The 15,544-nt window shown below is 47.8% G+C and overlaps 1 protein-coding gene across 1 annotated transcript; it reads left to right on the top strand.

Moving 5' to 3' along the window:
* The first annotated feature begins 14,012 nt into the window (after positions 1–14,012).
* LOC120382900 (olfactory receptor 52R1-like) lies at positions 14,013–14,957 on the top strand. The gene has a single exon (XM_039500375.1). The coding sequence runs from the start codon at positions 14,013–14,015 to the stop codon at positions 14,955–14,957; it is 945 nt and encodes a 314-aa protein (XP_039356309.1).
* Positions 14,958–15,544: the final 587 nt, after the last annotated feature.

The following is a 15,544-nucleotide window of genomic DNA, read 5'->3' as shown; positions in this document are numbered from 1 at the left end:
GGCCTCGGGGGCAGGGCAAGGGATCAGATTTGATGGTAGAAGGAGAACAGCTGAGAGAGACTGTAGGATAATCCCCTGCGCTAGGTGGGATACCTGGGAGGGTGGGTTGTCGGGCAGAGTCTGACCTGCCTGCAGGGAGGGAGATAAATGACACATCTGCCATTAGCCGGCTACTCACACACATACACGGCACCTTATCTTGAACTCCAGGGCACCCATTGCCCAGGGCCAGAAGCTGAACAGTGAAGCTGAGTCTAACGTATGCTCTGTGTGACACTTTTAGTCACTACATCTAGAAGCTCTGTAGCTAGGCTGCCAGGCAGCGCTATCCCCATGTCACGGACCGACTGAGCCACACAGAGGTTAAGTGATTTGCCCAAGGCAACACAATGAGTCAGTGGCAGAGCTGAGAATAAAGAGTCCTGACCAAAAGCCAAAAGGGAAAAGGAGCCAATTGGGACCCAGACTGGAGACAGTCAGTCATGGCCAGGCTCAGCCCTATCAAAAGGCTGCCCGGGAAGGGAGCAGGCAGTCTGTGCCAGGCCTTTGATAGGGGAAGGTCTGTCTCCAGAGCTGGGAGGCTGGCACCACAGAGAGCGAAGTGCTGGGCCGGCCTGGGGGAGCAGAAGGGAGCTCCAGCCTGGTGTGTGCCAAGCCGCAGGCTCTGAGGGAAAGGGCCTAGCCAGTCCAAGGGGCCAAAGGGCAAGTGGCCCAGGGACATGGACAGGGAGAGGGAGGGAAGGATGGCTGCCACTAGAGGGTCCCTGGGTTGCACCCAGAGTAGTGGGCGGGCCTGGGTCCCCCTCCCTTCCCCCTTGCTTTACACCCGGCCCACGGGACTACCTGTCTAGGGCTGCAACAACCCCCTGCCAAGAGGGGTGTGACTTTGGGGGTGCAGTTGCCCACATTGGCTGGGGTGCAGAGAGACGGCTGATTGACACCCCCCCCCCGGAAGGGGGTGAGGATGGACTAAGGGGCACTGCTGGAGGGCAGTGGCTTGAAGAGAAAGCCACAAGCTGGAGAGTGATGTGGGCTCAGATGCCAACCCAAGGGCAAGACAATGGCGGGACACCTCCAAGAGAGGGTGCTCCACCGGACTGAGCTAATTCTCAAGGATGACCAGCAGGAGGCGCTGCGGTGGTGAGTCCCAACCCTGTCTCCCACACCTTCACCTGGAAAGTGGGAGAATCAGAGTCAAATCCCTGCTCCATTGAATGTTTATTAGTACAAGAGCTCCAGTTGGAGCAGGGGCGGCTCTAGACATTTTGCCACCCCAAACACGGAGGGTCCGCTGGTCCTCCAAGCGCGTGCCTGCAGGAGGTCCGCCGAAGCTGTGGGACCAGTGGACCCTCTGCAGGCAAGCTACCTTAGGCACCCTGCCTGCTTCCCTCGCGGCGACCAGCAGAGCAGCCCCCGCGGCTTGCTGCCCCAGGCACGCGCTTGGAGCGCTGGTGCCTAGAGCCGCCCCTGGGCTGGAGATACTGAGAGCCCAACCCAGAATAGCCATTTGCCTGCTACTCAGGGCACTCACATGGGTTGTGGAAGTCCTCTGTTTATGTCTCTTCTGCAAATCAGCTAGAGCAGAGATTTTGGTCTCCCACATCTCTCTCAAGTCTCTCACGAGAAAGCGCTGACACACCTGGCTCCAGGAGACAGTTCACAGCTGTCAATCCCACATGGAAATAGTCACCTTTCTCCAGCCACTCAGCCAGGCCCCTAGAGACACGAAGTGGGAGTTAGGTGCTTAAGGACCTTTCTGAACCACTAGAAAACCTCTTGTTGAATGATTCCTCATGAGGTCTCCGTGCTGAGCTCTGTTGGTGGTTCACCCGGGATCCCACTGTTGTTGGGCTTGTCGAGCTGGCATACAGGAACACACGGAGAATGGAGTCTTTGGTTACGAGATGACCGTTTATTGTAGCAGGGACTTAGCCAAAAGTGAAAGCAAAGCTGTATCACTCGTTCACCTCCCCCACATCCCGAGGAGTGACCCTGAGGTGTCTTTGCATTTCCCCTTTATTGTAAGCATTAGCCCTCCCCCTACCCAGGCAGGCAGTTCTGGCCTTGGTCTTGGCTCAATAATTACCCTCTAATTACCCTGCTAAATTCTTCACCCCTGTTTGTATTTACCTTAGCTTATGCCCACTGCTGTCTTATTAGGGCTTCTAGCAAACGCTTCAGCTGTTTTTTTCAGTGCACTCCTGCAAGCTTGTGGTTTGGGGGTTTTCCACGTGTGTCACAGATCGTCTCTTCCAGCATTTTACCAGACAGACTCGATGAAGCCTAGAGATAACTCCCCACAAGATCTATCAGTTAGCCAGTTCTCACTGCATCTAATGAGTGCTCTAGTGACACTGGCTAGGTCTAGTTTGGTAATCTGAATGCCACGTGGTAGTAGGACAAACAGATTCCAGTGGTGTAAAGCTATTCCATCACCCCAGTTCCCTTTATCACCCACATTTGTGATTCCCTAAAACAATCATGAACTGTAGTACTCCTTCAATTTCTTATTTTCTAAATATATTTTTCCATTATTATGCCCAGGACCAATGTCAAGCTAACCACCTTCAATATCTAAAGTCATCCCTTTTTGAATACTTTCAGAACATTAGCAGTCTATCAGCCTTCTGCGATATCCCCAGTTCTCTATTAAAAATGACCTTCACCGGTGCACTCCCACTGACATAACACTGTCCACACTGGTGCTTTTTACCAGTGAAACATTTGTTGGTCAAGGGAGTGGTTTTTTCGTACCCTGACCAACAAAAGTTTTACAGACAAATGTTCTAGTGTAGGCAAAGCTTGAAGACCTTCAACTTCTTGGGGGCTTTCAGTTGTTCCATCTCCAGGATGGCTCCTTCCTTCTTTCACCACAGCCCTGTTACCTCTGCCCTCTGCTCTGGTCTCCTCCCTGGTATCAGGGGTTCTCGGGAATTTATAAGACGGAGGCTCAGTCTGCACTGGAAGGAGGGAGGCGTGAGTAGAACTAAAGCAGGTTACAAAAGCTAACGGAGAGCCCTGCGCTCCCAGCTGTGTGTCTGGTGCAGCTGCCACTCAATGGCCAGTTCTCGCTTGGCCCTGAACATGGCTCTGCTCTTAAGGGCCCAGGACACACTTCCAACAGCCAGGGCAGGGCTGTGCATTTCCGCTGTCTCACTCCCACCCAGCAGCCTATGGAACCACCCAGTCTCAGTGCTGTTACTCCCCCATCTTCCTGCATACTCCTTTTCCGGTTGGTTACACACGGCAGCTGTGTCTTCAATAAGCTCCTTTGGACAGGGTGTGACAATGTGGACTCTGGTGGGACACTACTGAGAGTATCGATTCGGGACAAATTGCTTGGAGCAGGGCAGTCACAGCCCAAGGCTGGGTTCCTTCATTACTAAGGCACCAAACCAGCCGAACAGAGAGGACTTCGGTTTCACCCAACTACCTAACCAGAAGTTAAATAAGCAATTCCCTCAGACACTCCAGTTTTCCAGTATCACCACCAGCACCACTCCTTATGGGGATGAATGGTTATGAACACCAATACCCAAGTAAAAGAAAAAAAAAGTTTGTCCCGATCCCAATGGACCAAACCCCAGACCCAGGGCAATATATAATTCAGATTTCACCAACAAATCACGCTGTTGTCAGTCCTTTAGAATCAAATATCTACTATCTAAAGGTTTATTCATAAAAAGTAAGAAATATAGATGAGAGTAAAAATAGATTAAATGGAAACAAATACATACAACAATTGCAAAGTTCTTATTTCGGGCTTGTTTCAGGCTTGATGGGATTACTGCTGATTTAAACCAATCAAGTCTCTGGAGTACAAACATCACAGCTTGGATGGGTCCTTCAGTCCTTTGTTCAGAGCTTCAGTTTGTAGTAGAGTTCCTCCAGAGGACAGAAGCAGGATAGAAGACAAAATGGATGGGTTTCAAGGGCCTTTTATATCCTCTGCCAGGTGGAAGGACGCTTTTGTTCTTACTGTGGAAAATCACAGCAGCAGTATGGAGTTTGGAGTCACATGGGCAAGTCACATGTCCATGCATGACTCAGTTTGCAGGTAGAGCAGCCATTCCTCACATGCTACCTTGAATGTTCCCAGGAAGGCTCAACAGATGTGAATGGGAGTCTCCCAAATTCCAATGTCAGTTAAGTGTTTCTTGACTGGACACTTACCCAGAATAGTCTCTTCTCAAGAAGCTGATCAAACGCTTCACTGATGCTACGTAGAATCAAACACATTGAGATACAAGTACATAGCCAATATTCATAACTTCAGATACAAACATGATACATACTTACAGACAGCATCATCCTAACCAGCAAATTACAACTTTTCCACAGACACCTCCTCTGTAGAAGATTTGGGGTAACTATGGGATCTAGGTTGCAAAAATGGTCTATACAATCACAGTTCCTGTCAATGATGTCACACAGGGACTGTTTCTCCTGTGTGCGCGAAGGGTCCAGCACAATGGGCCCAGAACTGCAGTGGGGCCTCTGGATGCTTCCACAACACAAATAATGATCATAAATAATAAACACGATAATCCACACAAGTAGGGGCCTAGGTCCCACCACCCTTCATTGCCTTTAGCTACAGATTAGGTCAATCCATGCTTGGCAGTTACAGAGTGTTAGTCACTTGAATACAGGAGGAAATGTCCCCCTGTTCAGCTCAGAGAGGAGAATTTGTTCAGTCTCATAACAGTGTTTAAAACCCAGGTGCCCCACATCAGAGAAATACCCACAACTAGACAGATGACCTGGCTGAGAGCTCAGCTGTGGAAATCCAAGCGCCCGCCACCACGGCAGTCCTGGAAAGTCTGACTCAGCCTGGAACATTTGATTTCAATTCCACCTGGGAGAGACTGGGAAGAAATGATTCGAGAAGAAGAGAACAAATCCAGTGCAAACACTAATCCAGTCTCTATCCCGCCCAGAGGGCCCCATTTGTTTCAGGGCAGCTTTGTGGGGGAGGGACACTCCACCCATAGGAACAGTCTGTTGCTGTTGCTTTTACTAAGCTGGTTCCCGATTGTGACCCCGGTGGTTGTGATGTGTTGGTTGGTCTCTCAGTGGGAGTGGAAGAGGAGCCTCAGAGTTCACACCTCACAGGAGCAGGGAGCTCACTGTAGTAAGATGAGGCCCTGAAACATAAACCCTTGTATAAGAGGCCCAGTATGAGGCCTGAGGCCTGAACTAAAGTTATGGTCAAAACTTTGCTAACATAAAGCAAAGTTAATCTGTGAGCCACAGGCAGGCCCTGCTCACAGAAGCTGGAAAAAAAAAGGTAACAAGGAACAGGCCAACCCATCTTAAAGACAGGGTCAAAAGGATAATATGACGGATAGACTGGTTTGTTCAAACCACCATGTACAAGGAGAGAGGCAGCACCCCAACTTGCAGAGGGGTTGTACCTCAATCCGTCAGGAGTGATGTGTAACTTGTTTATACCTGTGTATAAAAATGCATCCCTGGGGCAGGGTCTTTGTCCAGCTTAGTGGGCAATGGAGAGTCCCGCCAATGACTGAGCTGTGTCCATTGTCAGGGAGCACAGCTGCACTAGCAGAACTGTAGATATCTGATCCGGGGAGCTAGAGACTGTGTTTCGTTTGACAATAAACCTAGCCAGGTGCCTTCGTACCTTATTGGAGTCTGTGGTCATTGGGAGTTCTCTCAGGGTCTTCTGGGTCAGCTCTCTATGCACAGCTGGGGCAATACGCAAAGGAAACATACGTACGTAGCCAACTGTTATCAACATTGGATAGAGCAGAGCATCACACCGGCGACATCTGACAACACTCACAAACCACAGCTAGTTCTGAAAACTTCAGATTCACCTTGACAGGATGGCGAAGGCTCAGGCTCCCTCTTCCAGCCTTTCCTCTGCAACCCACCCAACAAACAGTCCATGCCAGAGCGGGAGTCCATTTCCCTCTTGGCATGAGAGAGGGACTGTGATTAGGGCAGGGAAGTCAGGACTGCTGGGTTCTGTCTGTCATCCTGCCATTCAAGATCTATGTGACCTTGACCGATCACGTTTCCCTCTGCCTCAGTTTACTTATCTGTATAATGGGGATACGTTCATACTGACGTACTGACGTTCCTGAGTCTTTTTGAAATCCTTCAGTGAAAGGTGCTGCACAGCATGATGATAGTTACTGAGGAGAATTACTAATCTCTGATATCTTATCAATAACTCTGTGTGCCTGCAGAGTGTTTGTGTCTCCCCTCAGGCATCTGTCTCCAGATCTATCTGTCTATTATCTACCCCTCCATCCTGGGTATTTACAGACTATTAGGCTCTATGGACATCTAGGACTAATTCCTAGTTTTTCTTCCTAATCAACTATAATTTTTACATATATATAAACACACAGAGCAGCCAATTTCTCTATGACTCAGGACAGAGCCCAAGAGTTCTCATCTCCCTTTGGGAAAGTCCCTTAATTACTGTTTACTCCTAAAGCTGGATAATTAGCACAGAAGCACAGACCAGCTGGTCTCCAGCCTGTTTGCATCCAGATGGTGCTCCCCTGGAGGCTGAGCGAACCCCCCATGAGACTGCACAAAGCTATGTTATAAACTGTGCACACCCCTGTGTCAGCTCTCGGCGTAGGACGCTGCTGCAGATACTGGAATGAGAGACGTGTAGGACACAGCTACCTGAGAGTGATTCCCAGGGAAGACAATTTCGTCTCAGAATTCACAGGTACCATCTTTTGCTGAGGAGCTCACCTCCTTGAGAAACTTAGTGCAACGTGGGAATGATGGGATAGACAGTAAGTTTGTGATACTTTCTGCCCTGCATAGCCAGTAAACATCTTAGGGCCATTGCCACAGTGCATGAGTGTGCTCCAGTATTTTCTATACACACCTGTCCGCCCCAGCTGATGGCTTCCTACCCAAGGTGAATGCATGTTTCCCAGTGGCCCGGTGGATCCTTCAGGAGAAAGGTTTTAGTAGATGTATAATACACAAGCTGAATTCTGGGGCCCTGCCCATAGTTTGCTCAGGCTCCACTGAGGCAAAACTCCCCTTGGAACAAGAAGTGAGTAAAGACTTTAAGAGCCAGCTGTGTGTTAATGTACGGAGACTGTCACCTCCTCCTCTTGCGTTTCAGGGCTCTAGTTGTTAAGTGGGGAGAGGTGGCTGGGGTACCTGACTTTTATCTGCTGGAAAACATGCAGGTGGAAATAGTCCTCACTGGAATAACATGGCCAAGACATTGTTTCCTAACTCCTAACTTATGTCTGAAACATTCAAAAACAAATTCACCCAGCGTAGGAAATTTCACTCTGAACACTTAAAGTTTGAAAAATTTACATCCAACTGAAAATGAGGTCTTCTTATTGAAGATCTCAGACAGCTTTAACTAAAGATAGTGCCACCAGTGCCACCTACGATGGCAAATCTATCTGTGAATCCCATTCAGCTAAGCACTTCACTCCAACAATGTCTGTGGCAAGGAGTTCCGCAGGCCAATTGTGGATTACATAAACAATTTCCTTTTATCGGTGTTACATGTTCAGACTTTCAAGGGAACTGAATTACCACAGCAAATATAAATGCCTGGTCTGCTTTCTTTATCAATAGATTCACAGAGTTTAAGGTAAGAACGGACAAGTAAAAGGATGTTGTCCCTCTGGCCAGTCGGGATTTCATAGTACTATATACAGAAAGGTGGTTACCCTTCCCTTTACATTTATGAGATGCACGCCCCCCCCCGGCCAATCACAGGTAATGTTGGACAGTCGGTTCCACACTGGCTGTGATTTCTTCCTGGAGAAAACAGAGTTAATAAGACACATACACCTCTAGATACCCTACTGACTATGTACAAACTAACAATACTTTCCACTTTTCAAGGACAATTTTAACCAGTTTATTCTGGGAAACTTTCACAGGAGAGTGCATCAGCCACTTTGTTAGAAGCTCCCGAAATGTGTTGTATTTCAAAATCAAAATCTTGGAGAGTTAAACTCCACCAAAGAAGTTTTTAGTTATTGTCCTTGATGGTGTGAAACCACTTCAGCGCAGCATGGTTGGTTTGTAGCTGGAAACGCTATCCCCAAACGTATGGGCGCAGCTTTTCCAGCGCATACACAATGGTGTAGCATTCCTTTTCGCTGATTGACCAGTGGCTTTCCCTCTCAGACTGTTTTTTGCTGAGAAACACGACAGGATGGAATTCTTGATCCGGACCTTACTGCATTAAAACTGCTCCCACAGCATGCTCGGACGCATCTGTGGTTACTAGGAACGGTTTGTCGAAGTCTGGGGCCCTTAGCACAGGGTCAAATATGAATGTCGCCTTAATCTGGTTAAAGGCCTTCTGACACTCATCAGTCTACTGAACTGCATTTGGCTGTGTCTTTCTGGTCTGGTCTGTCAGTGGTGCAGCGATTTGGCGGTAGTGTGGTACAAATCACCTGTAATATCCGGCCAAGCCTCAGAAGGATTGGACCTGTTTCTTTGACTTTGGGACAGGCCAATTTTGGATAGCATCCACCTTGGCCTGTAGGGGATTTATCGTTCCTTAACCCACGTGGTTTCCAAGGTAAGTCACTCTGTTTAGGTCTATTTGACACTTTGTAGCCTTAACAGTTAATCCTGCCTCCCTTATGTGCTTGAAGACTTTTTGTAGATGCTCCAGCTGTTCTGCCCATGAATCAGGAAAGATGGCCACATCGTCAAGGTAGGCGACTGCAGATTCTCCCAATCCCGCTAGGAGACCATCTACAAGTATTTGGAAGGTGGCAGATACATTTCGCAGCCTGAAAGGGAGCACATTAAATTCATACACCCCTGCATGGGTGATGAAGGGTGACCTTTCCTTGGTGGGTTCATCTAGTGGTACTTGCCAGTACCCCTTGGTTAAGTCTAAGGTAGAGATGAATTGGGCACATCCCAGTTTCTCCAATAGTTCATCTGTGCATGGCATTGGATAGTTGTCTGGGCAAGTTACAGCATTTAGTTTACGATAGTCCATGCAAAAGTATATCTCCCCTTCTGGTTTGGGAACTAGAAACACTGGAGGTGCCATGCACTGTTAGAGAGGAAGATTACCTCCATCTGTAGCATGTCCTGGATCTCTTGTTCTGTAGCAGTTTTGGCTTGAGGAGACACCCAGTAGGGTTGGGCTCTAATTGGGTGGAGCATTACCTCTGTCAATGGAGTTGTCATAGGTTTCACCCCCACTCTGAACCTTAGAGTATAGATGTGGGGACCTGCATGTGTATCTCCTAAGCTTAATGTTTGAGTAATTTGGAAAACTCTGTCTTCCCCCAAAAAAACCTTCCCCTCCCTGGGTAGCCTTGAGAGACTCCTCCACCAATTCCCTGGTGAACACTGATACAAACCCCTTGGATCTTAAAACAAGGAAGAATTACTCATTCGCCCTCCCTTTTCCCCCCACCAATCCCTGGTGAGTCCAGATCCAATTCCCTTGGATCTTAAAAACAAGGAAAAATCAATCAGGTTCTTAAAAAAGAAGGCTTTTAATTAAATAAAAGAAAGGTCAAATGAAAAAAAAACCCTCTGGGAGACAGCATACAAGCTGATCTCACAGACAACAGATTCAGAACACAGAGGATGTTCCCAATTTGATTATTCCCCTAGTGCCAAGACAAGTTACAAAAAGAAAATAAACATAAACCTATTTATTTCCTTCCTTCCTTCTTACTCACTACTCTGATAAGATGATCTTTTCTACGCCGGCTGAAACTGAAACTGACTCTAAACAAAGGAAACGTTGCTCCATCCTTTTGAAACATCTTGTTCCACCATTGGTTCCTCTGGTCAGGTGTTAGCTAGGCTAGATGAACTTCTTAATCCTTTACAGGTAAAAGAGGCATTAACCCTTTACTATCTGTTAGAGAGTTAACATGATACACTTTAGGCTTGAGGTTTGAGGTGGGGGATGCTATGAGGTAGTTAACAGCTCCCAGGCACTCTTGGACCATGAATGGCCCTTCCCACAACACTTCCATCTTATGGGCCTGTTGTGCCTTCAAGACCATGACCTGGTCCCCTACTTTGCAGGAACAATCTCTGGCATGTGTATCATAGCAGACTTTTTGCTCTTCCTGAGCATCTTGTAGGTTTTCTGTAGCAAGGGCTAAAGAGTGTCAGAGGTTGCTTACAAAGTGTAGAATGTTAGTTCCTGGAGAAGGCATAAACCCCTCCCATTGCTGCTTCACCAACTGTAATGACCCCTTAACCTCGCGGCCATACACAAGTTCAAATGGTGAAAACCCTAAACTGGGATGTGGTACAGCCCTATAGGCAAAGAGAAACTGCTGCAACACTAGGTCCCAATCATTGGAGTGTTCATTCACGAATTTCTGTATCATGGCCCCCAGAGTTCCATAAAACCTCTCCACCAGGCCATTGGTTTGATGGTGGTAAGGGGTGGCACCAAGTGGTTCACCTCATGAATTTTCCACAGGCTTTTCATGGTCCCTGCCAGGAAATTTGTTCCTGAATCTGTAAGGATGTCAGAGGGCCAACCTACCCTGGCAAAAATGTCTGTTAATGCCTGGCACACACTTTTAGCCCTGGTGTTGCTTGGAGCTACTGCTTCTGGCCATTGGGTAGGAAAATCCATGAAAATCAGTACATACAGTTTTCCTCTGAGTGTCTTTTTTGGGAAAAAACCCTGAATATCCACAGTTACTCACTGAAATATGACCTTAATTATGGGGAGTGGCTGGAGGGGGGCTTTGACCTGGTCTTGGGGCTTTCCCACTCGTTGGCACACCTCACAAGACTGGACATAGGTAGAAACATCCTTGCTCCTTCCCTCCCAGTGGAATGACTTCCCCAAACCGTCTTTGGTCCTGTTCACCCCAGCATGGCCACTGGGATGATTGTGGGCTAAGCTCAAGAGCTTTACCCGGGATCGGTTAGAAGAGCTGAGAGGCGGTGGGTTGCTCCGTGCCACCATCCAAGCTCCCTGGAGGCTTTCATCTGCTTCCTGCTTGGCCTGGAACTGTTCCCTTGATCCTGGAGACATCACTTCCTCACTGGATTGTGGACCAGGGCTTGGTCCCTCTGAAAGTGATGTAGGTGATGGTGTTGTTTCTGTTGACTGTGAACCACTCTCTGCTGGTGCACAAAATGGTATTTCAGGATCTGGCTGAGCCTCTTGTGTAGGGTTATCTGCTGCTGCTGCCAGTGCAGGCCTGCTGGTGCCTCTGGTGTTGAAGTTGTAGATGGGCTTGCAAGCGCTGGATCAGTGCTGGGCATGGTGGAAGGCTCAGGAACAAGGAGAGGTTTCAAAGCTTGCTTAGTCTGGCTGTGGGTGACCATTCCGATTCTCTTGGCCAGCTTCACATGGTTGGCCAAGTCTTGCCCCAGTAGCATAGGAATGGGATAATCTTCTTAGATTGCAAAAGTCCACATTCCTGACCAGCCTTTGTACTGCACAGGCAACTCGGCTGTAGGCAAGTTTAGAGAGTTTGACTTGAAGGGTTGAATCGTCACTTGGGCCTCTGGGTTGATGAATTTGGGGTCCACGAAGGATTGGTGGAGAGCTGACACTTGTGGTCAGTAGAAATGCTGCACCCAAGGCAGGCCCTTTAAAAATTTTCTAAGAAGGCCTCAGTATCATCACCTGCCTTGTAGGTGGGGAACTTTCTGGGATGGGAAGCGGTACCTGGAGAAGGATTGCCAGGGTTGTCTGGTACATTCTGCTTAGCTCTTGCCTTCTCTAACTCCAGTTCATGCTGCCTCTCTTTTTATTGTAACTCCAGAGCTCTCTGGTGGGCAGCTTCCTGCGCCTTCATTTCTAGTTGTTTTAATTCGATCAGTCTCTCATGTTCGTTCTCTTTCTCTTTTGCTGCCAGTCTAGACAGCTCTGGTTTATTAGCTGTGTCACTGGTCATCATGTTCCTGCTTTTTGTACTCAACCTAGCCTACCGCGAGAGCTAGAAAGGGGAAAAAAAACTAGCTTGTGAATTCCCTTGTAGAAAGTTACCTACCCTGCCCTCAGGCAGAGACAAAAATCTCCAGCTGCTCACAGCTTAAAAACATCCCTTTGTTACCAGGACCTGATACCTCTGCCTCCAGGCAAAGAGAGAGAAGATCTCTTTCTGCTTTCTAAACGGCCAAAAAGGAAAAAAAAATCCTTTTAAATTTCTACTGGGCTTTTGGTTCAAAATGATCCCACCGCTCTGCCACCATGTCAGGGTTCCCTCCCCACTCGGAACTTTAGGGTACAGACATGGGGGCCCGCTTGAAGACCCTCTGAGCTTATATCTACCAGCTTAGGTTAAAGACTCCCCAAGGCACAAATTCTTTCTTATACCTTGGATTAGGTAATAATGCCACCACCAAGTGATTTAAACAAACATTTAGGGAGGGCCACTTGGAGCCCCACCTTCCACAAATATCCCCCCAAGTCCCTACAACCCCTTTCCTTGGCAGGCTTGAGAATAAAATCTTCACCAATTGGTACAGGTGAACACAGACCCAAACCCTTGGATCTTAAAATGATGAAAAATCAATCAGGTTCTGAAAAGATGAATGTTAATTAAAGAAAAGGTAAAAGAATCACCGCTGTAAAATCGGGATGGTAAATACTTTACAGAATAACAAAAGACTCAAGAACATAGAGGATCTCCCCTCTTGACAAAACCTCCCTCTAGACAAGACCTCCCTCTAGACAAGGAAAATCACAAGCCAAAATAAAAAGAAGCTAACGGATTCCTTCACTAGTACTTACTAATTCTAATGGAGTTGGATTGCTTGCCTTCTTGATCTGTCTCCGGCAAGCTCACAGAACAGATAGACAAAGAACAGACAAAACAAAGCCTTTTCTCCCTCCTTTTGGTCAGGTGCCAGCCAGGTTACCTGACCAAAAGTTACCTGAGCTTCTTAACCCTTTACAGGTAAAAGGATTTTGTCCCTCTGGCCAGGAGGGATTTTACAGTACTGCATACAGAAAGGTGGCTACCTTTCCCTTTATATTTATGACAACACTTCTGGAAAATCAGGGTGTTGCTAGATATTAAAAGAGGAACTGAATGCATTAACACCCAAGAATGTCTTCCCTTGGGGTTCAATTTAAATTTTACAAAGCAAACAGACGCCCCTGCGTTTAGCACAGAAGACTCGACAAGCCCAAAATAAAGCGGTAAACCTGATCACGTCTAACTAAACATTTCCTGTTCTACTTGCTTATCTGTAGTTCCAAATGAGTAATTTTTAGGTATAAATGCTGATGGTTTTTCATATCCGGCCCAGTCTTTACAGCACACCTGCTGCTCTCTGTCTCTCCAGCCGAGAGAAAACAACAACCCTCACAAAGACGGGAAGTTTTTTCTCAATTTTCCAAGTTTCTAGTCTTCCCATTGGCTCTTTTGGCTGGACACTCACTGGGTGAGTGTTCATAAAAGGGGTTCTACCCCCCATCATGTACCACGGCAGGTGTTTCCACTGAGTTGTTCTCAATGACGCCCATGTCTTTTCCGTGGGGTGCATCTAGCTGGGATGTTCCCCCCCACCCCCGGAGCATGGATTGGCAAAAGTTTGTGGTTTTTTTCCCATTCTCAGGTTTTAAGCAACCAGTTGAATGGTCAACTCCCTACAGCATGCACTCCCTAACCTGGCTTTCATTGCATTAAGGAACAACGATGGATAACCAGTACCCAAAGTCATGTTTCCTGCTATTGCCTATTAGGCTTTACCTCACCACAACATGTAGGAATTGTTGACACATGCCATAAAATATGGAATTGGCATTAGTAGGGTCAGTTGTTCATAATTTATTTCTATGAATAATGAAAATGTCTTTTGTCAGTGTGTGAAGAGTGGCCAATCTGCTTCACCAACAAGAACAGTCTACAGTAGTGCATGTAGTGTCTCAAATTCACATTGTCTCTCCATCCAGGCATTTGTACTACGACCATCACCCTTGACCCTGGGCACATACAGGAAGTCAGGAGAACATACAGTGCATGCAGGAAACACCATTCTACCTCAGAGTTGGACACCTTCACTCTGACTCCATGTCAAATTCCAACACAACCGACTTCACCAACCCCTCCACCTTCATCCTGCTGGGTATTCCTGGCCTGGAGGCAGCCCATGTATGGATCTCCATCCCCTTCTGTGCCATGTTCATCATAGCCATCTTGGGGAACTTTGCCATCCTGTTAATTGTGAAGATGGAGCCGAGCCTCCATGGGCCCATGTACTATTTCCTCTGCATGCTGGCTGTCACCGACCTGGTCCTGTCTACATCCATCATACCCAAAATGCTGGCAATCTTCTGGTTCAATTCCCGGGAGATAGATTTCAGTGCCTGCCTCACCCAGATGTACTTCGCTGGCTGCTTCTCATTGATGGAGTCTGGGATCATTGTGACCATGGGTTTTGATCGCTACGTGGCCATCTGCCATCCCCTGAGACATTCCACCATCCTGACAATCCCCGTGGTGGCCAAGATGGGCCTGGCCGTGGTGCTGCGCAGTGGCATGCTTGTACTGCCCTATCCCTTCCTGGTAAGACAGTGGCGATACTGCAGAACCAACATCATCCCCGAGCCATTCTGCGCACATATGGGTGTGGTGAAGCTGGCCTGTGGTGATACCCACATCAGCAGTTACTATGGTCTCTTTGTGTTATTGTGTGTAATGGGTCTGGATGGGATTTTTATCACTGTGTCCTATATCCAGATCCTCAGGGCCATCTTCAGCCTCCCCACAAAGGAAGCCCGGCTCAAGACTTTTGGAACCTGCGTCTCCCACCTCTGTGTCATCTTAACCTTTTACATCCCAGGTCTCTTCTCCTCCCTCACATACCGTTTTGGACAGAATGTGCCCCTGCATTTCCATGTTCTTATTGGCAACATGAACCTACTGATGCCCCCCATGTTACACCCCATCATCTATGGGGTGAGGACCAAAGAGATCCGGGACAGGCTGCTCTGGTTCATTACACATAAGGCATGATTTAGTTGGGAATTGGTTCTGCTTTGAGCAGGGGGTTGGACTAGATGACCCCTGAGGTCCCTTCCAACCCTGATATTCTATTATTCTATGATTCTAACTAAAGTTATCTCCTGGTGCTCTGGTTCTGAGACTGAGCTCCGTGAAGCACTTGAAAGGACATTAAATCCTTTCCTGACCTTCCTGTGCTGTGTCAGCATGACAAACTGGGGAATCGGACTGTATAGAACTCATTAATTCTTAGCAGTTAGAAAGGTGGCAACAAATTGGACCCTGAGACCTTGCTGGGCTCCCTCTATTCTGGGGCTGGACTGGGAGCTGCTGGAGCTGGAATAAGGGGCCTGCCTGTTGGTATGATGTGGCCCCAGCTGAGGAGGTGCAGGTTAATGACCCCAAACCTCCCCCTTGCCCTGCAGGAACCAGGCACAGTCCAATCCCTTTCTTGGCTGGACTTTCTAGTCCAAAACCAGGTACCTGACAACCCTGCATGGCATCCAGAGAAAGAAGCCAAAAAACAGAGCATCTGGATAAAACCCTAGATGTGCGAAACCCTATTACCTCACCTTTTGTTATAGGAACCATGTGTATTG

The sequence above is a fragment of the Mauremys reevesii genome, linkage group 1 (assembly GCF_016161935.1).
Source record: "Mauremys reevesii isolate NIE-2019 linkage group 1, ASM1616193v1, whole genome shotgun sequence".
In the NCBI taxonomy this organism is placed as follows: domain Eukaryota; kingdom Metazoa; phylum Chordata; order Testudines; family Geoemydidae; genus Mauremys; species Mauremys reevesii.
The sequence above is the reverse complement of the archived record's forward strand: the minus strand, read 5'-3'. Positions and strand labels throughout refer to the sequence as shown.